At 44.5% G+C, this 22,600-nt stretch overlaps 1 protein-coding gene across 5 annotated transcripts in view; it reads right to left on the bottom strand.

The window, feature by feature from the left end:
- CSNK1G3 (casein kinase 1 gamma 3) overlaps positions 1 to 22,600 on the bottom strand; it is a 273,308-nt gene that overhangs the window by 145,286 nt on the left and 105,422 nt on the right. For all 5 annotated transcript variants that reach the window (XM_082261673.1, XM_082261672.1, XM_082261674.1 and 2 more), the window contains exons 3-4: positions 18,555 to 18,595; positions 13,386 to 13,455 (exon numbers count right to left, since the gene is read on the bottom strand). In XM_082261673.1, the coding sequence (XP_082117799.1) occupies positions 13,386 to 13,455; positions 18,555 to 18,595 (111 nt within the window). The remainder of the gene's footprint in view (positions 1 to 13,385; positions 13,456 to 18,554; positions 18,596 to 22,600) is intronic.

Raw genomic sequence — 22,600 nt, 5'->3', positions numbered from 1 at the left:
GCCGTGGCATTGTCCGTCTGCACCCGAACCGGGCAACCCTGCAGCCGGTCCGTCCAGCGATGAAGACAGAGCCTTATCGCACGCAATTCCAGAACGTTGATCGGAAGGGAAGACTCCCCCTCCGACCAAGTCCCCTGAGCGGACAGAACGCCCAGAACTCCACCCCAGCCCGACAGGCTGGCATCCGTGGTGATTACCGTCCACGAGATCGGACGAAACGACTTGCCCCCGGACACCAACGGGGACTGGAGCCACCACAAAAGGTTTTTCCTGGTGCGAAGACTCAACGAGATTTGAAGATCCAGAGATTGAGGTCGCCCGTCCCACCTGGACAAGATCTCCGCTTGGAGACCCCGCGTGTGAAACTGTGCGAAAGGAATCGCCTCGAAGGCAGAGACCATCAATCCCAGACATCTCATACACGTCCGCAGAGACGAGTTCGGAACGTCCCTGAGGGACCTGACTTCCTCCCGGAGAGTCCTGAGTTTGTCTTCCGGCAGGAAGACCTTCGCCTGCACCGAGTCCAGTATCATTCCCAGATAGGGGAGACGAACCGACGGACTCAGTGTCGACTTTGGAAAATTTATCGTCCAACCAAACTCCTGCAGAGTTTGCATTGTGACAGACAGGTCCTCCCCCAGACCCTGTCTGGTCGCAGACCGAACCAGAATGTCGTCCAGATACCCCAGGACAGAAATGCCCTGGGCCCTCAATAACGCCGGAACCGGTGCAAGCACCTTGGTGAAGACCCGCGGAGCCGAGGCGAGACCAAAGGGCAACGCCACGAACTGGTAGTGATCCTCCGCAATGGCAAATCGAAGGTACCTCTGATGACCCTCGAATATGGGGATGTGAAGGTACGCATCCTTCAAATCGATGGAGGCCATGAATTCCCCCGGAACGAGGGCAGCCACCACCGACCGCAGGGATTCCATGCGGAACTTGCGAACCCGCACAGAGCGGTTCAGAGCCTTCAAGTCCAGAATCGGACGAACCTTGCCCTCCTTTCTGGGCACGGTGAACAGATTGGAATAAAACCCCCGAAACCTGCCCTATGAGGCACCGGAACCACCACTCCCTGAGCCCTCAGGTCCCGCACCGCCAGGTGCAGGTCCCGCAGGCGCTCTGGAGACAGTTGAAGATTTGAGGGAAAAAATCTGCTCTCCGGCCGAGAGAGAAACTCGATCTTGTAACCAGATCGAACGATTTCCAGAACCCATCTGTCCCGCACACGGGCCGACCAGGGCTGAAGAAAACCGAGCAAGCGTCCCCCCACCCCAAAGATAGGGAGACAAGCAGTGTGAATAGAGGCAGGTTACACAGTCCCAGACTGACACCCCCCCAGACAGACAGGTCCCCACATAAATACACTTACCTCACATGGCGTGGGGGACCCGCACAGGCGAACAAGCCGCTGCACATGAGGCAGGGAGAGTCGCAATTCAAGACGCACAAAATGGGGGTTAAGAAACCGCACAGCGTCCAGTGAGGTAGCCACCTCACCAATCATCCCTGCACCGAACAGGGATGGGTCGTTCACTATGCCAGGAGCGTTACCTGGCTGAACGCTCGATGGCAGACTGGGAAGCCACTGACCCACGACCTGCGACCAGGGGGATCAGCCCGAGACCCAGTCCGCATGATCCTCTTCGTCCGAAGAACTAACTAACGCTGACAAAATAACAGCTAATTAAAGGTAGAGAGAAAAACTCAAACAAAATATTAAAAAGAAGAAAGAGTCTGGGACAGAAAGTCCCAGCACAGAGAGAGCCAGCCACTCCTGACAAGCTAGACATTAAAACTGAGATATGGTTGCAGGAAGTAGGAGGGTATTGACTGAGGGGACCACCCCTTGAGGGTGGGATATGTTAAAGCTTTATTGTTAACATATTCTGTTGCCTAGCTACTCCTTCGGAGCAAAGTCTAATACCCCCTATATGTGACGAATATGAAGAGGCGGCGACTGTCGGAGGATGTAAGAGAAAAACCGTATTGAAAACCCTACCATACAATCCCATATACACAATCCTATTCCCGTTGTTGATCCAGAGGAAGGCGAAAATAAACCCCAGGTAAGCATGATCCAATTTGCTACAGCAGGGGAAAAAAATTCCTTCCTGATCCCCCGAGAGGCAATCGGATATTCCCTGGATCAACTTTACCCAACAAAAAATGTTAGTACCCATTTATATTATGTACACCTAGGAAAGAGTCCAGGCCTTTTTTAAAGCAATCTAGTAAGCTAGCCAGAACCACCTCTGGAGGGAGTCTATTCCACATTTTCATAGCTCTTATGGTGAAGAAACCTTTCCGTATTTGGAGACGAAATCTGTTTTCCTCTAGACGTAAAGAGTGCCCCCTTGTCCTCTGTGTTGACCTTAAAGTGAACAACTCAAACCCAAGTTCACTATATGGACCCCTTATGTATTTATACATGTTGATCATATCCCCCTTAATCTCCTCTCAAGAGAGAATAAATTCAGTTCCTCTAATTTTTTCTCATAGCGGAGGTCCTCCATGCCTCTTATCAGTTTGGTTTCCCTTCTCTGCACTTTCTCCAGTTCCCCGATATCCTGTAGATTACACAAGACTACACAAGGCTGGAATGGGCTACAAGACCATCGCCAAGCAGCTTGGTAAGAGAGGGAGAACAGTTGGTGTGACTATTTGCAAATGGAAGAAACCCAAAATAACTGTCAATCTTCTTGCCTCGTGGAGTTTCAATGATCATGACAACGGTGAGGAATCAGCCCAGAACTACACAGGAGAATCTTGTCAATCTTGCTAAGATTAGTGCTGTGGGGGCACTAAACAGGAGGGAAGGGCCAGGAGTGCAGAACAGGGACCCAAGAAGAGGATCCGGGCCACTCTGTGCAAAACCCCTCCAGTAAAACAAGTTTGTTAATTTTTTTGGAAAAAAAAACAAGACTTTACAATAACTTTAATGTAATCAATAAAGAAAATGAACCCACAGGTGACTTCAGGACAAGGTATGAGCAAAAAATGGAGAGCTCAGGGGTCAGCTAGTCTAGTTCCACGAAACAAAAGTTGGAGGTCAGCTGCAAGTGTTTAAAGGAGATGTACAGCCAAAGCTTGTTTGGTTGTACATCTCCTATGGATCACAGGAGTGTATATCGTTTTGCACTCCTGTGACCCGTCGCAGATGACAGTCCAGGCACCACGTCATGACCACTGAGTTAGGTTTCGCTGGGGGACAGATGCAGCATTGGACTGATACTGCATCCACCCAAGTATAAATGGGCAATAACCCAAAACCCCATAATTGTCTTTTAAAAAGATAAAAATTACAGGTATTCATATTTTTTTTTACATAGTTACACTGGTCCAGCTTGAACCAATGTAATTATGTATCTACACTACCTGGTAACACCCCTTTAAGCTGGAAATCACGATAGTAGGCACCAGTATTACAGTAATCTCCACTAGCTTCCTGGTCACATAATGAGTGGCCTTCCTGCTGCTTACTGAAAACAGGATTTGACAACTCGGCGTAGGGGCCATTCAGAGAATGCTTTGCATTTTCTCAGTGAATGCAGCATTCTTCAACTAGAAGAGGTGGTGGTGCCGTCACATACTCCACCTTGTCTTATCAGAGAATACTTTGCATCCATTGAGAAAATGCAAAAGCAATCTCTAAATAGCACCCACAGCAAGCGAGCAATCACTTGTGTTAATGTATCAGGGCAGCCACTCGGCACAGGACTCAGAATCTAGTGGAGATCACTATTGCAAGTGGTGCCTACTACAGTGATTTTCATCTTCCTGGGGGATTGGCCAGGTATGGCATATCCATATCTACATTGGTCTAAGCTGGCTCAATGTAACTATGTAAAAAAAAAAAAAAATACTTTGAATTCATCTTTTCTCTGGCCATACCCTGTGGGGCTGAATGATAGAAATCACTCAATACTCCGAACAGGATAATCTCCCCTGCCAGCTATTGTACTATGACAGTCGACACTCTTGGCTGCTGTGAAGCTGACCATTTTCAGCCAAGCTCCTTTAAATTTCCAGATCAAAGAATGGCGGATGGGAGGGTACCTATAGGTGTCTGGATCTAGCTGATCAAAATCTTTATTGTAAAAAGCATGGTATTTCCCATTGCATATCTCTGACATTGATGCTCCCCTGCACCCCACTTTTAGCAACTTTTAGTTAAAGGTGGGGATGATCAAAGTTGCAGAGGTAACAGTAGGACATAATGTGCATTTTAAAATGATTCTTCTGATACTTTTCAAAAGGACCCATAATTACAAATATACCAACAATTTATTTTTCACATTTCCACTGCATGCTAAAATTAGAAGTTATGGCCTCATGCACGCCGGACATTTTTTGCAGCTGCTTTGAGGGGTATCAGGCATTTTTTTTTTTTCCTGCTCCTTAAGCAGCAGAATTTTAGCAGGAAACGCTTAACGATTGTAAAGGTGTGTAGGCCCATTTAAACGTATGTTAACGCTCATGCAATAAACACACATAGCATTAATTCATTTCAGTGGTCATAAAAAAAAAAAAACAACAAGCACTTGTTGCCTGTGCGCGGGCCTAAAAGCATCCAAAAGCGTTAGGCACTTTTACAGGCACCAGGCACTTTTTCTGCCAAAATGTTGCTGCCAGAAGGAAAGGCTTCTAGTAGAGTTTGCAAAACAGTCTGTGTGCATGCGGTTGAAGGTTATTCCTCCATCCACCTCGCTTGTGTGGCTGAACGAGAAAAAAGTAAACCATCCATGGCCAGCTATAGTATTTATTTCACCCCAGATGTTCCACTGTGAGCTGGGGCCAGCAAGCTCCTGCCCCCTCCCCTGTCTGCTGCTCTAGTGAGCACTGGAGGGGCAGAGCAGAGAGCAGGTGACTGACAGTCTCAGCTCTCTGCTCAGTGAAAACCAAGAACTGAGCAATCAGTGGTTAAGTAATCACTCACTTCTCAGGCTTATGCCTCGTACACACGCAATGATTATCGGCCGACCGATCGTCCGACTTTTGTCCAGAGTGGTGTTTTGTTGGTTGGAATGTGTCTAGACTGCACACGAATTTTCTCGGCCAACAAAAATCAACTTCAAAAGTGATGTCATGTGCTGGTTTACTCTCCGTGTGTTTTTTCTACTCTGAGCATGCCCAGTCTTGCTCATCAGATTTTTGTCTGCCGAAATCTGTACTGACTGATGAACAATCGGCCGTTGTGTTGACGGCCAACAAAAATTTCATAGCCTGCACACCAGATTTTTTTCGGCCGAAAAGTCGGAGTCAGTTGTCGAAAGCATCATACTAACAAGCCGAAAATTGGCCAATCGGACGTTGGCCAAAAATTCCCGGCCAATAATCGATGCGTGTGTACGAGGCATTAGAGGTGACAGGAGACAGCTCAAAGCATCAAACTCATAAAGCAGCTGATAAGCAAATGTATGATGTTAGGGTATTTCTTCTAATCTCACACGTCTCCTTTAATACTACCGTCAAAGACCCTACTTTTTTTCTGCACTAATGGAATTCCAGCATAGCCATAACCTGATCCTAAAAAGGGACTTCCATGTCCATTTTATCAACTTTTAATCGTTGCATGCTGGGTGAAAACTGATAAGCGTGGGTTCATTTCCAACAACAAATCCGCTTTATTTAAGCCTTCCCTACTCTCCCTTTCCACTGCTGTATAAACAGAAGGAAAAGCTGTCATCTTATTAACATGCCAGCTAGTGCTGAAAAAAACACATGAGAAGCAATGTCAGTAATCAAGCTAAGTGCATTTTACCCATCCCAGACCTAAAATGCTGGACACTGCCACCCCACATGTAGCAAATTCTGCAGGTCAGAGCATGGTTTTCTAGGAAGTGAAAAATGAGACAGACTTAGGCTCCATGTACACGGGACGCTGGAAATGGTCGTTTAGGAGCAGTTGGGCGTTTTTTTCAGAAGCCCCTGAACCCATCTACATTTTATCTTATCTGTCCATGAACACCAGGTCGTTTACAGTCATTTGCAGGCAGTTGCGTTCAGGGACTGTATTTAGAACGCAATTATTTGCGTTCGGACGTGTGTTTCCCGGCGTTTCAAACGCACAAACGCGTCCGAACGCGTCCGAATGCGTCTGAACGCGATGACCCGCGTTTAACGTTCACGTTTTTCCATTTTAAAGGGGAATAATTTTTTTGACCTCTAGGAACGCTTCTAAACGCAAACGCCCGCTAAACGCGGATACAAACGCAACCGAACGGACGTTTCAAACGTCCTAAAAATTCCAGCATTCAAAGGGACTTTTAACAACGTCTCGTGTACATGGAGCCTTACAGTCATTAAGTCACTTCCTGTATAAAAACCTACAAGACACATAACCAGGAACCAAGAGAATTCAGGGAGGATGACAAAGCTGGCATCTGCACTCACTCCGAGGACATACAGGCCCATTTCCAGGTTAAATCCAAAAGGATCTGATTATAGGCATACTGCAACCAAGTGTATTGTCCTCACTGGTAACTTCTTACTGGGCCTTATTACAATATTATCCTGCAACCAACACATGAACCGCTTGTCCGCTTCACCTAAAGAGGTTCCGTGGCTCAATTCTGAACATAGCCAATCTCTCTACAACTTAAAAATAAAGCAACCTGTTCTATTAAAGAAGCCTGTCCTTTATTAAAATTACCCCCCACGACACACACTCTTTAAGGTCTAGCTATAAAAGGTTCAGGGTGAATGCCTTATGCATTTGCATCTCAAATGTCTGCCATAAAGTTTGTAATGCGATTATCTCTTATGACTATCAGTTTCATCTAGTGGCTATAATCTGACATTTTCCAGAAATGCAAAAGGAAATCATTTTTCTCATTTAATGCCTATAGCCACTGATCAATGGAAGAAGGAATCCTCCCTCCCCCCCCCCCCCCCCACCCACACTGTGACATAGTATTCCGACGATGGGACCTGCTGCTGTCAGAATACTATGTCACAGTGTGGGGGATGTGGGGGAGGATTCCTTCTTCCACTTCATGCAGCTTTCCATGGGGCTGTTCTGCCGAAAAATCCAACTTGCCGAATTCTCCAACGACGTTACTTCCAGTGAGTGTACACCAGGAGTAATTGGAGATTTTGACCACTTGGTGTTTTCACACAACACCGGCAGCCTTTACACTCCGGTAGACGCTATAATTAGTGCAGAATGTTAGTCCGCCCGCTAGTTGTCCCCGTTGTTTTTGGTTACTAGCGGGCGGACTAACAATCTCCACTAATTATAGCATCTACCGGAGTGTAAAGGCTGCCGGTGTTGTGTGAAAACACCAAGTGGTAGAAATCTCCTATTATTCCTAGTGCACACTCACCAGAAGTAACGTCGGAGAATTCGGCAAAATGGAGTTTGGCAGAACAGGGGCACCCTAGTAGAGTCACAGCTCGCTGTGTCCATTCAGACAGAGCCCTGACCTGGCCCGGCCCCCCTCTTTCCTGATTGGCTAGCCGACTAACAGCAGTGGCAGAAAATGGCGCCACTGCTGTGTCTCAGTCAATAAGGAGGGAGAGTCTTGGATGGCTGAGACACTCGTGGACATCAATGGACAGAGAGGGACCTCAGGTAAGTATTAGGGGGGCTGCTGCACACAGAAGGCTTCTTATCTTAATACATAGAATGCATTAGAATAAAAAAAACTTTACAACGCCTTTAAAAATGGGCGAACAGGCAGGAATTGTAATGCATAAGAGACATGCTTTCGCTTTTCTGCATTTAAGTGGATGTAAAGGCAGAAGGTTTTTTAATACTCCCGATTGGCTTTTGGCAGCAACGGGAGCCATTGGGGTTGTGGACGGGATGGAGTCGGGGGATGGAGCTCTGGGATGCCACATGGCCGACATGAGTATAGCTACTCTTTAGACTGGATTATGGTGACACGCTGCCTAGTCGTGTAATCACATAAAGGATGATTTTTAGCAATAGGCTCATTTTACCCAAAACAGATTTAGACATTTGTTCACAAAGATAAAGAAATAATAATACAGCCAAACTGAAACTTAGTTCGTATTAGGAACATTAAGTGCTTAGCTTAGAAGTACTATACAGTATATATTCCCCAATACAATTTTACAATGCATTCAAAAGTAAAAAATACCAGAAGTATGCATGCAGATTTGCTTTTAAGCACATATAATACATCCTGTTTTCAGCTGGTCTTCCTGTAAATCTATTTTTAGTGCTATTGGCTTTCTGTCATCTAATAGGAAAGTCATTTTGATAATGTAACACATGCCACAATAGGCAATACCATTTGAGAAACAATGGAACAGTTTGAAAATGCAGCCAAGCTTGCTGCAGACCACACAGAATATAATGAAGGCAATAGTTATATACTGAACAACTGATGGGTGCCAGGGATGCTTATATTCAGTATATAGTATATTTTAAGCGGGAAGGCTTAACTGTTCGTAGCAGTGGTAAAACCTTCATGAGGGAAGGACACCCCAACAGTCTAAGCAGGTTTGTCCTGCAGTTATTTAGCAAGGCAGCTAACAGTTTCAATGCAGGAAGAGTTTGTAGAATAAATCTAAATCATCAAACAATACTTCTCGCACAAGCCAATAAAATGGAAGAAAAGTCTTACTAAATCTATTCCTAAAAGCGTTTCCACCTCCTACCCAACCTGTATAAAAAAAGATTTGCACACTTCATTTTTAATCCTCTTTGTTCCAGTCACATAATCCTGCAGCTTCAGCTCCCGTTTTAGACATCAACTGCTGCAGGGGAGAGGAATGAGCACCGACAATGGCTGGGCTATAGGAGCCAATAGGTGACATCATGGATACCAGAATTCAGAGCCTTTGTCGAGTGCTTCCTTACATAGAAATTATGATGATTGTTCAACATTGTCATTGGCACATGCTGGGATACAGTCCTTTGGCTTTAGGTGCTCCCCCTGGTGGTTGCCTTCAGCCTGACTGGGAGCTGCAATGCACTATTAGGGGAGCCTCGCTCCCCTGCTGTCCCCTCCTGACTATTTGGGTGGGGCCACCTGTGCATCCGCGTCATGTTCCCGCGATGCACGCAGTACATCCACTTTGTGGCGTCATGCGTTGTTACTTGCGGCGAGACCATCACCTAGGTGAATGGATGCCTGTGTTTATCGCAGGTGTCCACATATGGCTTCACATGCTGTATGGCAGGCAATTATCTGCAATCAAAACACCTAAACATGGCGTTGGGGGCAGGACCTATGATGCTTTGCAAGACATTAAAGGTGAGGATGAGTGATCACAGACAGTCCAATCTTTCAACACAGGGTGGATACCAAAGAACAGTATTCGTTTCTTTATGGTAAGCACACAGCCACTTTGTTTCGCACCTTTTTTTATTCACTTTCCACTTTTTTCTTCTCTTTCCTCTGCTTCTCTTTTTCTTCTCCTCATGTCTTTATTACATCACTTCACACATGCACTTTATGGTGATTTATTTTACTCAGTTTTATTACCAATCTTTTCATCCTTATTCACTTGGGTTACTTTTATCTACCTGGGCACCGGTCTTCACCCTTTGGTTATTTCTTTTCATTCCCTGGTCTACACTCAGGTCTCTGATGCATTCAATATATATGACCATTATTATTTGTTGGCTGCTATCCTACAGGAAGCAACTGCTTACTTATCCACATGTATACTTCTCCATTTAGAGACTGGCCAGGTGTTTGATACATTTACAACACATTCTCATCACTCTCCTTGAGTCAATTGCAATGCCTCTGGATCCTGCCCCCTCAGCTCCCATGTTGGACTATTTGGCCGCCGCTGTATGGAAGCACTGGCTTTAAGCACAATGACGCGGCTATATTAGTGAGTATGTTGTCTCCCCACATGGGTTCTATTTTTTGAGTATTCATACTCCAATAGCCACTAACCCTGCATGTTTATAACAATAATAATTTCTTTCCAGACCTGCCTGCACACTTACACTCCTGACAAGTGGGCAATGTGACCCACGAAACGTGCTTTGAGTTACCAAGATATATGTATTGATGTGCATATTGTTACTGTTCTGAAACATTTTAATACTTTTATGTAGGGATGCACCGAAATTTTCAACCGAAAATGGGCCTATCCCATTTCGGCCGAAAATGGGTTAAAATGCCGAAATGAATGGCCGCTTGAGGAAGGAGGAGGGCGCAGCGCAGGTTTGAAAAGACACGCCTCTGGCCGGCCGCCCGCCTCCCTGTGATGTCCCTACTACTGAGATCTCTGCATTAATGAACTAACAGACCGAGCGGGGGGGGCGGGGGAAGCGGCCGCTAATAACTATAACAATGTGAGCTTCACTTCACTTCCCTGTCAGAGGAGATACATGCCTGACAGGGAAGTGAAGGCTCACAGTTACAGCTATTAGCGGCCGCTCCCCCCGCCCTCCCACCCGGAGTGTCAGTTCATTCATGGACATCGTGCTGCTGACAGGGAAATGAAGTGAAGTGAAGCTTACATAGTTCTATTAGCGGCCGCTCGCCCGCCCTCCCGGTATTCAACTTCATTCATGGACAGATCGTAGTCGTAGTGACATCACCGGGAGGCGGGCGGCCGGCCAGAGGCGCGTCTTTTGAATAATAGACACCGGAGGAGCACAGTGAGTAGGAGAGGGATGCTGAGGCTGATGCGGGGGGGGGGGGGGAATAGCTGAGGCAGCTTACCATTGGTATTAGTATTATGCAGCATGAGGGGGTTAATGTATTGTCACTGCTGCATTAGTGACCGACCAGTGGCCTGCTTTTAAGCCAACATATAGGAACATGTATGGGTGTATTATACGAAAGTAAAAAGGTGTGGGTACTGCTCAGGTTAGAGGTATAGTATAGTCCATTGCCAACTGGTATGAGCGCTGGCCAGGAAAGGAGCTCGTCCTGGCTCCAAGCTTCTATGTGGCAGGAAATATCCATGAGCCACACTTCATGAAACTGACCCATGTGAAAGGATGAATGGGAGCCTCAGCCTGGGCTCTAGCCAGTCCAAGCCAGCAATGGAGAGAAACTTTGGGTGCGTGGCCTAGCCAGAACCAATGCTGGAGCTGCCATTCCTCCTTTCACACAGGTCTGTTTCATGAAGTGTGGCTCACGGATATTTCTCCTGCCACATTAAGGTTGCATGGTAGTTTGCAGAGAGTTAAGTTTAAGTGTAAATGTGTGGTTACACCCCTTTAGTATCCCATATGCAGTATACTATATATGTAAGTCATTTAGGATCTGAGCACAGACCTATTACCATTTCCACTGCACAGTATAGGTCACCGATTGAGAAATTCCTAAAGTTACCTGAACTAACCTCACCACTGTCCCACCCCGACATTCTCTGTATCTATAAGAGTGGGAATCTGTAGGCTGGAATAAGGATGCGCCAGTAATGGAAAAAGAAAGAAAGGGAAGTAAACTATTTTCCTGATGGTGCAAGCCACCCTCTAAAAATGATACACACAATCTAAAAACCCAAAGTCAAATAAAGCTGACCAAAACCCATTATAGTTTCTCGCCACATGTACGGTTTGTATAATTTATGTATGTTAAAGCTCTGTAGGCACCTAACGTTTCCTTTTTTTAGGTATATATTGAGGATATGAATGCTGCAAACTTTCCTTGTCATTCTGCCAAATATAGCACTTGACTAGTCTCACTGGGGAAGAGAATTTGGCATATCAACCACAAAAGTTTCAAACATGGCTACACATCATTAAACAGACCAGTTCAAAGCTGAAGAAGGCCACCCATCATTTTAAACAGAACCAAGGACATTCTAACACATGCAATACAAGCAACAAGAAAAATTGTAAATCTGGAAATCCAATAATGTATTCTGTACAACACAGGGGTCGGAATCAAGACACAAATGTGATTAGCCTGGGGAGCCCCTTTAACCGGTTGCCGACCGCCGCACGACTATATACGGCGGCGGTCAGCCCCGGCCAGGCAAAGTGAGGTATATATATACGTCACTAGCCTGTCACTTGCTTGGGAGCACCGGCTCGTTCCCTAGCAAGTCTGTGCGTGTGACCGGCGGACCCGATGTCCGCCGGTCACTCGGCGATCGTCGGTGCAGAGGGAGAAAGGCAGGCGGCTGATGTAAACAAGCCGCCTGTCATTCTCCCGAGTAGGAATGGTGATCATACGGTTCTACTATGTAGGACCGTTGATCACTGTTCCTACACCAGTAGCCATGTCCAATCACAGTTAGAAGCATGCCCCTAGGGACACGCTTAACCCCTCCTTCTCCAATAAAGTTAACCCCTTCCCTGCCCGTGTCATTTTGCAGTAACAGTGCATATGTATAGCACTGATTACTGCAGTAATGTCACTGGTAACCCCAAAAGTGTCAAAAATGTCAGTCAAGGGTCCGATCTGTCCGCCGCAATGTCGCAGTACCGGAAAAAAAAAAAAAAATCGCAGATCGCCGCCATTACGCGCTAAAAAAAAAAATGACAAAAATCTTTCCCTTCGTTAGTAAACGCAATAACTTTTGCGCAAACCAATCAAAATACGCTTTTTGCGATTTTTTTTTTTACCAAACATATGTAGCATAAAACAAATTGGCCAAAAATGTTAAAAAATTTTGATTTTTACATTTTTTTTGGGGGGGGGGGATTTCATATAAAAAAAAATGTGAAAAATATTGTTATTTTTGCAAAATTGATGCTATTTTTTTGTTTATAGCGCAAAAAGTAAAAATTGCACAGGTGATCAAATACCACCAAAAGAAAGCTCTGTTTGTGGGAAAAAAAGGACGTCAAATTCGTTTAGGTACAGCGTTGCACGACTGCGCAATTGTCCATTAAAGTCACGCAGTGCTGAATCGCAAAAAAAAGCCCTGGTCAGGAAGGGGGTAAAATCTTCCGGGGCTTAAGTGGTTAATAAAAAAATGATTTTCTTACAAATGCAACTCAGGAGAACAGATAGTTAACAGTAGAAACAAAATATTGGACATCATGTTGTGCCGAGGATTTAGCCTTGACAGCCTATGTAATACATAGTTCAAGAAAACTCATCAATGTTTATTTCCCTTGCTGCTTACTTATCCCTCTCCTCCGGCTAAACAGCCAACTAAACATTACTAGAAGACATATTGACAGTAATCACAAACTGAAGTAGCTGCATGTAATCACTCCAAACAACAAAACTCTTTCACACACGAAACACATCCATGTCCCAGCTGGTCTCAGAGGGGCCTGGGCCGAGGTGTATCCATAGAGATGTATAGAACATTGAAACTATGGATACCAAACACTTGGGGCTTCTCCAAGCTTGGCATACACTGTGTATCACCGCTCTAAGAGGAGACTCCATGTACATAAACCACAGCTGCATGCCAAGCACAGAACAATGCTAGGGGGGTACAATACATGGATATTGAACACTTTGCAGACTTACCAACAGATCCTAATTGCTTGTAGAATCTATATTCCAAATGCAGCTGTGGTGCCCTGGATTTCATAGGTTCCTGGTACAGAATACATAAGATTTACAAGTGAAAAATAATAGAAATGTAACCCACATACAAATTAAATACAGTGAATGTTCACTATAAAGAAAAAGCCTAATAAGGCTTCAAACCTTTATAGCGCACACTAATAAAACCAAGATTCTATTTATTAATATCAGTATAGTTTTAGCAGATGCAGAAGAAAGCATGCCATTCATAGACACACTCTTACAGCTGCCAAAAACCATAACCCCGAAAAGAAAATACAACAGTTTGTTGGCCTATACATCCTAAGGAATTTGCTCTGCATACCCTGGATGTTGTTTGGGCGATCAGGGTGTATTTGGCGTCTACCGAGTCTTTTCACAAGTCTGACTCGCTCTTTGTGCTAACGGATGGCCCGAAGAAAGGGCTGCCTGCGTCTGCTGCGACTGTTTCCACATGGATCAGACAGTGGTGCAGGCTTATTCCATTAAGGGTCAGGTTCCACCTTTCCCTGTCAAGGCGCATTCTACTCGGGCGCTTAGTGCTTCCTGGGCCTTTCGGCATCAGGCGTCTGTACTTCAGGCGTGCAAGGCGGTGACTTGGTCGTCTGTTCACACATTTACCAAATTTTACAAGGTGGATGTGATGGTATCTGCGGATGCCTCCTTTGGCCGCAAGGTTTTGCAGGCCGCGGTTTAGGGGGCCCTTTGGCCTTCCTTGAGGGTGTACTTCTGTTTGTTTTCAGGTGGACCTCATCTGTTTGTTCTGATGAGTCCTGTGTTGCCTGGTTGGCCACGTTGGCCTTGGGGACTGTTTTTTCTTTGTTCTGCTGTTCCCACCCCATTATTTTGGTACTGCTTTGGGACGTCCCTACTGATATGCATCAGAGGACTGCGTCCGTCAATGAACCATAGAGAAAACTGGATTTTTGACTTACTGTAAAATCCTTTTCTTTGCGGTTCATTGATGGACGCAGTACCCGCCCCTCTAATTTTTTGAGTGGGTTGGTGTGCTTTTCTTTGACACTGCTTTGATACAGAACTCTCCTATGCAGGAAGAGAGAGGGTATACCCCCAGGGACTGCCCATAGGCGTAGCCAGAAATTTGTGTCCTACTCCTGTAGGAGGCGGTATTACCCTACTACTGATATGCATCAGAGGACTGCATCCGTCAATGAATGATAGAGAAATACCAATTAACACAGTATTCGAGAAATACCAATTAACACAGTATTCTTTTAAAAAATAAATAAAAATATCATTCTTTAAGAGCCTTTAAGAGCCATTCACACTGAAGCCGCACGACTTCGGGGGCGACCTGTGAAGTCGCGTGCAGCACGACTTCGGCGCGACTTGCATGGACTTCATAAAATGAATGTCTATTCAAGTCGCTCCAGGTCGCCCCAAAGTAGTACAGAAAACTTTTTCTAAGTCGGAGTGACTTGTGTCGCTCCTATTAGAACCGTTCCTGTACCACACAATGGACCACGGCGGTCCGCGACTTGTCAGGTTGACAAGTCGCCTGACAAGTCGTATTAGTGTGAATGGAGTCTTAGGCCTCATGCACACAGGGCGTACTTACAGTTGCTTTTAGGAGCTTCAGACATTTTTTTTTTTTTTGCAGCTTAAAAATGCCCTATTCTATGGCCTCATGCACACACCGGCTTTTAGGAGCTGCAAGTAATAGGCATTTTTAAGCTGTAAAGCAAAAAAAAAAAAAAAACAGGGCCAGTTCGTTATGGAGCAGCAGCGTTAAGCTGTAAAAAACGCTGCTAATGGCTGCGTACAGCGTTAGGCCACGTCAGGCGTTTTTAAGCCGTAGTTGTTGGATTTGAGGTTGGAAAATAGAAGAGGGCAGAGAAAGGCTCCTAAATGCGACTGCTGCTAAACATGGCTAAAACGTGCATTAACGCCAATGCAAAACGCTTCTAAAAGCACGCTTTTACAGCTGCTTTTTCCTGGCGTGAGAACTGGCTTTGCAGCTCGTTCTTTCCAAATACCTGGTGTGCATGAGGCCTTACAGTCTCCTGAATAGCACCAAGTCTAAAGCTGCTCATAAAGGTATCAAATTATGCCCAACTCAGCATTGACTAGCCAAATGCTGATCCATCTACGGCCAGTTTCCACTCAACAGAAGTTGGTCTAATGAGCGACTTCTGTCATATGGGGCGGTTGGAAATTTTCTTTCCTTGGCTGCAGCCGCTGAGCAGTGTGTTCTGACAGTGTATTTGTGAGTCCCACTGTCAGAATACAATGGCACAGCTGGATGAATTCCTCCATCCAACTGACGTGTTAATGGAGAAATATTTTCCTCGCCATATAGTTATACTGTATTGTCTTTTAGGCCCCATTCATGCCTGAGCAATGCAGAGCAATTCCAGATCACGCTAAAACCGTGTCTATACGTGCAATGCGCTTTTGGGTGTTCATTTTAATGGCACCCAAAAGCCGCATGTCAGACAAACATTTTGCCGCCTATTTCATCGCCTGACAAATGCACTAAAGTGCACATTGAAAAACGCATGATACTCCATATCCAAACATTTTCTATTTGGCATCTTAACACATTTTTCAACATTTCTTTTTAATGCGCATTTTGGCTCATTTTATTTTTTTAATGTCCTTTTTACAACTATGCATTCCTTGAATCTGCAGAGAAACATTTTTGTGTGCATTACAGAAATGCTGCAAAAAGCAAATCATGCTTGCTGTGCCATTAATTGTTAATAGCATCCCACAAACTGCTAGCAGATGCATATTTTGCCAAAACTCTGATTAAAAACACACCATAATGTGTGTTAAAACACCAAGACAAGCCTTAAAAAAAAAAAAAAAAAAAAATTTATATATATATATATATATATATATATATATATATATATATATATATATATATATATATATATATATATATATATATATATATATATATATATATATATATCCAAAATGAGTGTTACACAAAATGCATGTTAAAACACCTGCGCCGTAATACCTGTTAAAAGTGCCAAAATATGCATTTAAAAAAAAAAGCATTAAAATACACATTTTGGCACTTTTAACAGGTATTTCGGCGCAGGTGTTTTAACATGCATTTTGTGTTTAACACTCAAACCTGTGCCAAAACTTAGGTAAAAGAAAAAAAAAAAAGAAAAGTGGCAACATGTTAAAAAAAAAGGGATCTAAATACACAATTAAACCAGATGCCAAAATGTACATTGAAAAAACTGCACCAAAAAGCACATTAAAAAAAAAGCACCAAAGCATGTGTTCACAAAAAGCACCAAAATGTGCGTAAAAAAGTTTGTTCCAAGTTCTTTGTGTTATATTTTTGAGGAATTACTGGAATTTGTTTTTAACTTTGCTTTTACTTTTGAAACTATGCTGTTCTGTAACCTTACAATATATTGTGAGATCACAGGGAGCCATCCCTTCTCAGAGGAAAACCTCTCTTCCCTTCTGAGAATTGATGTACTCTGCTTCATAAACAGGCCGTCAGAGGAGATGTCTGCTGAGTTGACGTAAATGATATCCGCTTCATAAATGGCCACCTAAGAGAAGGAGGGCCAGCACCGAGTCAGTCTGGTTCTACTGCAATAACATGCGCTAACAAAGAACTTGTTGAGAGGAGAGGGCAGAGGGATGACTTCAGCAGAACACTTCTGCTCTTCACTGCCTAATCAGCAGGCAGGGGCTGGGTTTTATTCTTTAACAAGAATAAAAAGAAAAGGGGTTAATTAACCCCTTTTATTTCTGGGGTAGTGACAGGTACAGTTAGTATAGCACAATAATTATAGGACCATAGATGTTACTGGGGAAGTTTAGATATGGGAGCTCATCCGTGAGATGATTGGCTGATGTTCCTGTTACTAGCTGCCCCCAGTATCCAGGTAGATTAGGTTTCTTACCTGCTATATCCCGTTTTTTCCCCAACCAGGATTGGTCCAGAGCTCTCCTTCAGCCTCATTTAAGGGGTCTCATTAACCGGACTTCAGATCGCCTCAGGAAGTCGAAGCCGAGCGGTTCCCCTCCCCCTCTCCCTTATTTGTCGCGGTCAGTTTTTTTGCGGATGATTTTACGGACATAATGTAAGTCTATGGCATTGTGGATGTCAGCGGAATACCATCCGCTGACATCCGATTTTCTTCCTTTCAGTTCTGTTCCCGTTTTTTGGAACGGAACAGAACCCTATTTTTTCATCTGTTCAAAAAAACGGAAAGGAGGCAAAATCGGATGTCAGTGGTGTCATCCGCTGACATCCGCAATGCCATAGACTTACATTAGGTCCGCATATCATCCGCAAACGGATGGGATGATATGCGGACATACGGACCGGATAACACAAGTGTCATCCGCTCCGTGAAAAAAAAAAAAGTCCCGCAGCGGAGAATAAATCCGGAGCGGCCGTGTGAAAGAAGCCTAAGTTTGGTTGGATAATTATTTTGAAGTGTTAATTTTGTTTATGGCAACCTGGGTCATGGTGACTGGGTTTTTTACGATGTCTTTGTGTTAATATTTAAAAGTTATTGGTTAATTTATATAAATAATAAACGGCGGCGGCCTCTTTTATTTCCAACCTTAAAATAGTGTGTGTGGTGTCATTTATTTATTTTAGTTTAAGCTATTTATTTATCCAGGAAATCCTGTCTACTACCCCATTGGAGTTACAGGGCCTTCCTGTGCTGTCTGGCTGGGGTGACTGGATCATAAAACTGACTCCACAGAACTACAAATATTTGGTAAGTAGAAAAGTTCCTTATATGCATTTCAATTGTGCATTTGGATGCTTTCCTGGCGTTTAGCTTCAGTGTCCCTTCACACTGGTACGACTTGTCAGGCGACTTGGTCAGCCTGACAAGTCATGCACCGTCGTTCCCAGGAGCCGTTCTAATAGGAGCGACACAAGTCGCTCCGACTTAGAAAAAGGGTCCTGTACTACTACGGGGCGACCTGGAGGCGACTTGCATAGACTTCCATTATGTGAAGTCCGTCCAAATTGCGTCGGAGTCGCGCTGCACGCGACTTCACAGGTCGCCACCTAAGTCGGAGCGACCTAATGTGAACGGGGACTCAGTGTAAGCTGGAGGTAGGCAATTAAACACTATTTGTAATAACTGTAAAAATGGAACTTACCAGTTTAATTGCCACATATTCATTTGTGTACAGATTTTTCCCTTAAAGAAAAGAACAAAAACAAGAATGTTATTCCTTGCCAAGACCGGGTTTACAGCAACACATTCAGAAACAAATGAGCAATGTGCCAGAATACAAAGTCCACATAAACTGGTAATGGGGCCACCACACAAAGCCTGTTACTTAAGACACTGGTGACACAAAGTAACATTCAGTTTTCGGTTCATTTTAGTCATTATTGGTGTCACAACACAAGTAAAAATATTTGCAGGAATAAGGATTTTTATTTCATCCATAGATGGCCTCAAAGTGCTGAGGCCCATATGCTGGGAATCCATCAATTGTTTATGGGACTGGAGTAGGGTTGCCACCTCATCTCCTTAATCCAGGACACATTAATTCCACAGGTTCTGAGGCTGATATAATGCACACAAGGCACCGAGTTTAATTACCACCTTAACCGCTTAACTACCGCCCACCGACGTTCTACTGCGGCAGGCAGCCGCTCCTGGGCGAACCGACATAGCTATACCTCAGTCGTGCACAGGCAGCTAGGGGGCGAGCGCACTTAACCCCCCCCCCCCCCCGGGTCGTCAGCAGGGAAGCCGATGCAGCGGGCAGTCGGCTCCGATTGCCACCTGACACCCACGATCGCTCCCCGCTGAGAGAGAGGAACGGTCAGCTGTTGTAAACACAACGGACCCATCTTCTCCCTGAAATGATCACAGAGCTCCTGTGATCCTTCTATATAGGAACACAGGGCTCTGTGATCATTTCACAAGCCACGCCCCCCAGTTACAAACACGCCCCTAGGTACACATTTAAACCCTTGATCACTCACAGTGTTATGATTACAGTAACAGTGCATATTTTTAGCACTGAATACTGTAGTAATGTCACTGGTCCCCCCAAAAGTGTCAAAAATGTCAGTCAGGGGTCTGATCTGTCTGTGGCAATGTCGCAGTCCCGCAAAAAATTGCAGATCGCCGCCATTACTAGTAATAAATCAAAATTACGCTTATTGCGATTTTATTTACCAAAAATATGTAGCAGAAAACAAATTGGCCTAAAATGTTAAAAAATAATTTTTCTTTTTTTTGGGGAATTTTATATTAGCAGAATGTGAAAAAATTGTTTGTTTTTTTTTCCCCAGAATTGTTGCTCTTTTTAGGTTTATGACGCAAAAAAAAAAAAAAAAAAAAAAAAAAAAAAAAAAAAAAAAAATCGCACAGGTGATCAAATACCACCAAAAGAAAGCTCTGTTTGTGAGGGGGGGGGGGGGGGGGGGAGGAAGGACATACATTTTATTCAGGTACAGTGTCGCACAACCGCGCAATTGTCCGTTAAAGTAACGCAGTGCAGAATCGCAAAATATGGCCCGGTCAGGAAGGGGGTAAATCCTTCCGGTCTTGAAGTGGTTAATCAGCCACAGAACCTGTGTAATTAAGGGGTGTCCTGGTTTAAAGGGATGAGGTGGCAACCCTAGACTGGAGTTGCCAGGTACTATGTGCAGGCAGCCCATGTAAGTCTATGGGGACACAGCTGCTCACTCCAATTTGACAGGCAAGCAGCCCCCAAATGCAAGCTGCATGCATTCCTATTTGCTCACCGGCACTTCTGCCAAACTAGGTTGAGCGGCTGTGTGCATGCACCCATAGACTTAAATGGGCTGCATGCAGTAACTGGCAACTTTAGACGCAAAAGCAGCCAGATGATTCATTGTGTATGGGGCTCAGCACCCATGTCAACTAGGCCTACGGGATATACATCACCCAGATGCAATAAAATTTTGGTGGGGATAGATAGATAGATTTTCTAGGGATGCACCGAATATTCGGCGGCCGAACATTATTCGGCCGAAAATAGAAAAAATAGCACTTTCTGTGTTCGGCCGAATAAGTCAAAAGGCCGAATAATTTTGTGCCGAACAATAGGGCTGAACGATAGTCGATATGATATCGACTATCGTTATGTGGCCGTAGGCGATATTCATATCGCCGAGGTCACGATATTTACAGGGGGAAGGGACTCGGAGGAGGACAGGAGGACTCACAGACTTCCGTGTTAGGCAGGGGAAGCCGGGACACTTCAGCGGTGAGCATACATACATTACTCACTCGTGCACTGCAGCCCGCCCCACACATTCAGTGAGTCTTACTCTCCTCCCTAGTTTTTTCAATGGCATATTCAGGAAGCCAATCACGCCGTGATTAGCTGCACAGCGAACCAATCACGCGTGCCTGCACACCTGATTGGTTCCGCTGTGCCGCTACTCACGGCGTGATTGGCTTCCTGAATGTGCCATTGAAAAAACTAGGGAGGAGAGTAAGACTCACTGAATGTGTGGGGCGGGTTGCAGTGCACGAGTGAGTAATGTATGTATGCGGCTGTGCTCCTTTCCAGGCTCCTACTAGTCCACCTCCAGCCTCCTACTACTACCACTATGAGAGACTGTCTGTCACTGTATAATCTGATCGAGTCCACACTGACTGACTGTCACTGAGTAATTGATGTTACCACATTAACCCTGACCTGCCCAGTGCCCTGTATCTGCAATTAAAATTTACAAGGCTGCCTGCATGCTTCCTGATTTCCATTCCCAGCATCCTTCCCAATCCCTACAGTGTCACTAACATTAACCCTATGGTACAAGGCTGCAGTGTGCACTGAATCCCATTCCCTACAGTAACATTTAGGGAGAGAGACATGAGAGGACAAGAGAGATAGAGAGAGAGACATGAGAGGACAAGAGAGAGAGAGACATGAGAGGACAAGAGAGAGAGAGTGAGAGGACAAGAGAGAGAGAGAGAGAGGACAAGAGAGAGAGAGAGAGACACGAGAGGACAAGAGAGGGGACAAAAAATTGGCAAAATAAATGGAAAAAATGCGAAACACCGCGTTCGGTATTCGGCCTTCGGCCAAACATTTCATTATTATTCGGCTTCGGCCAAGAATTTCATTTCGGTGCATCCCTAAAAATTTCCATTTGGTGCACCTCTATCAAATATGCATAAATCACATAATTTTATCAAAATTAGGTAATATATATATATTTTTTTTTTTTATGCAACAAGTTCCTCCTAGACTTTTATACACACATTATTCAGCTCTCCAGGTCATCTTTATCTGTTTTTTTTTATGTTCAGAGACCTAAAACAGCAGAGTACTGTTCTTCATCCAAAATCATTCTCTGTCCTCGATGAGCCTATAATTACTGAGCAAAAAAAAAAAAAGAAGGACGTGACAGAAAAGTAGAGCACGCTGACCTTTCCTGACATGTATTTATTTCAGGTGCACCGAGGACAGAGGATGCCCTTTCTGGCACAGAAAACCATATTCTATGATGTCCTCGTTCTGTAAAAAAAATTGTTACAGGGAGACGAGACTTTGGCCGTCCATATGAACAAGCCCTACGGCACGTTATATACACTGGAACATACTAATATACCTATACCATTGTAAGTGCCATGCCTGTAAGAGGAATATGAAAATAACCACACAGGCTGATACACGGCGGTAATACGAGGTAATCATCCAGCCGATTTAGAGGGCGTGATTATAGGGCACGGCTGGTATTTCTAGGTCAAGCACTGATATCACACCAACCTCCTGCCCAGAGAAACAGAAGCTATATATGAACAGTTACAGCTCTATAGACCTCGAAAGCAAAACGATCTGAACTTGAGGGTAGACAGTACAAATACAATACACTTTAATACAGTAAGGCCCTGCTCGTTGGAGCTTACAATCAAAGAGAATTGTTGATAAAGTGCAGATACATAAATCGCTCCAAAATGTTCCCATCTAATAAAATTCTTCTTCCTCTAGCTCAGTCTTTATTCCCAGCATGTACATGTGTTTACATGTGTAAAATACGCGGAAATACTGACCCCAGGGTGCTGTATTTTCTACTTTGTCCTCACACAGAGCAGGCAGACTGGGCACAAGGCAGCTGTGATAATGTACAGTACTATTACATTAAAAAAATTACTATATGCTCTTTAGAACTAAACACAGCACTTTTTACACCCATGTGCTCTGAAACT

This window comes from Pelophylax lessonae, assembly GCF_965119305.1.
Source record: "Pelophylax lessonae genome assembly, chromosome: 1".
In the NCBI taxonomy this organism is placed as follows: Eukaryota; Metazoa; Chordata; class Amphibia; order Anura; family Ranidae; genus Pelophylax; species Pelophylax lessonae.
This window is presented reverse-complemented; position numbering and strand designations above follow the sequence as displayed.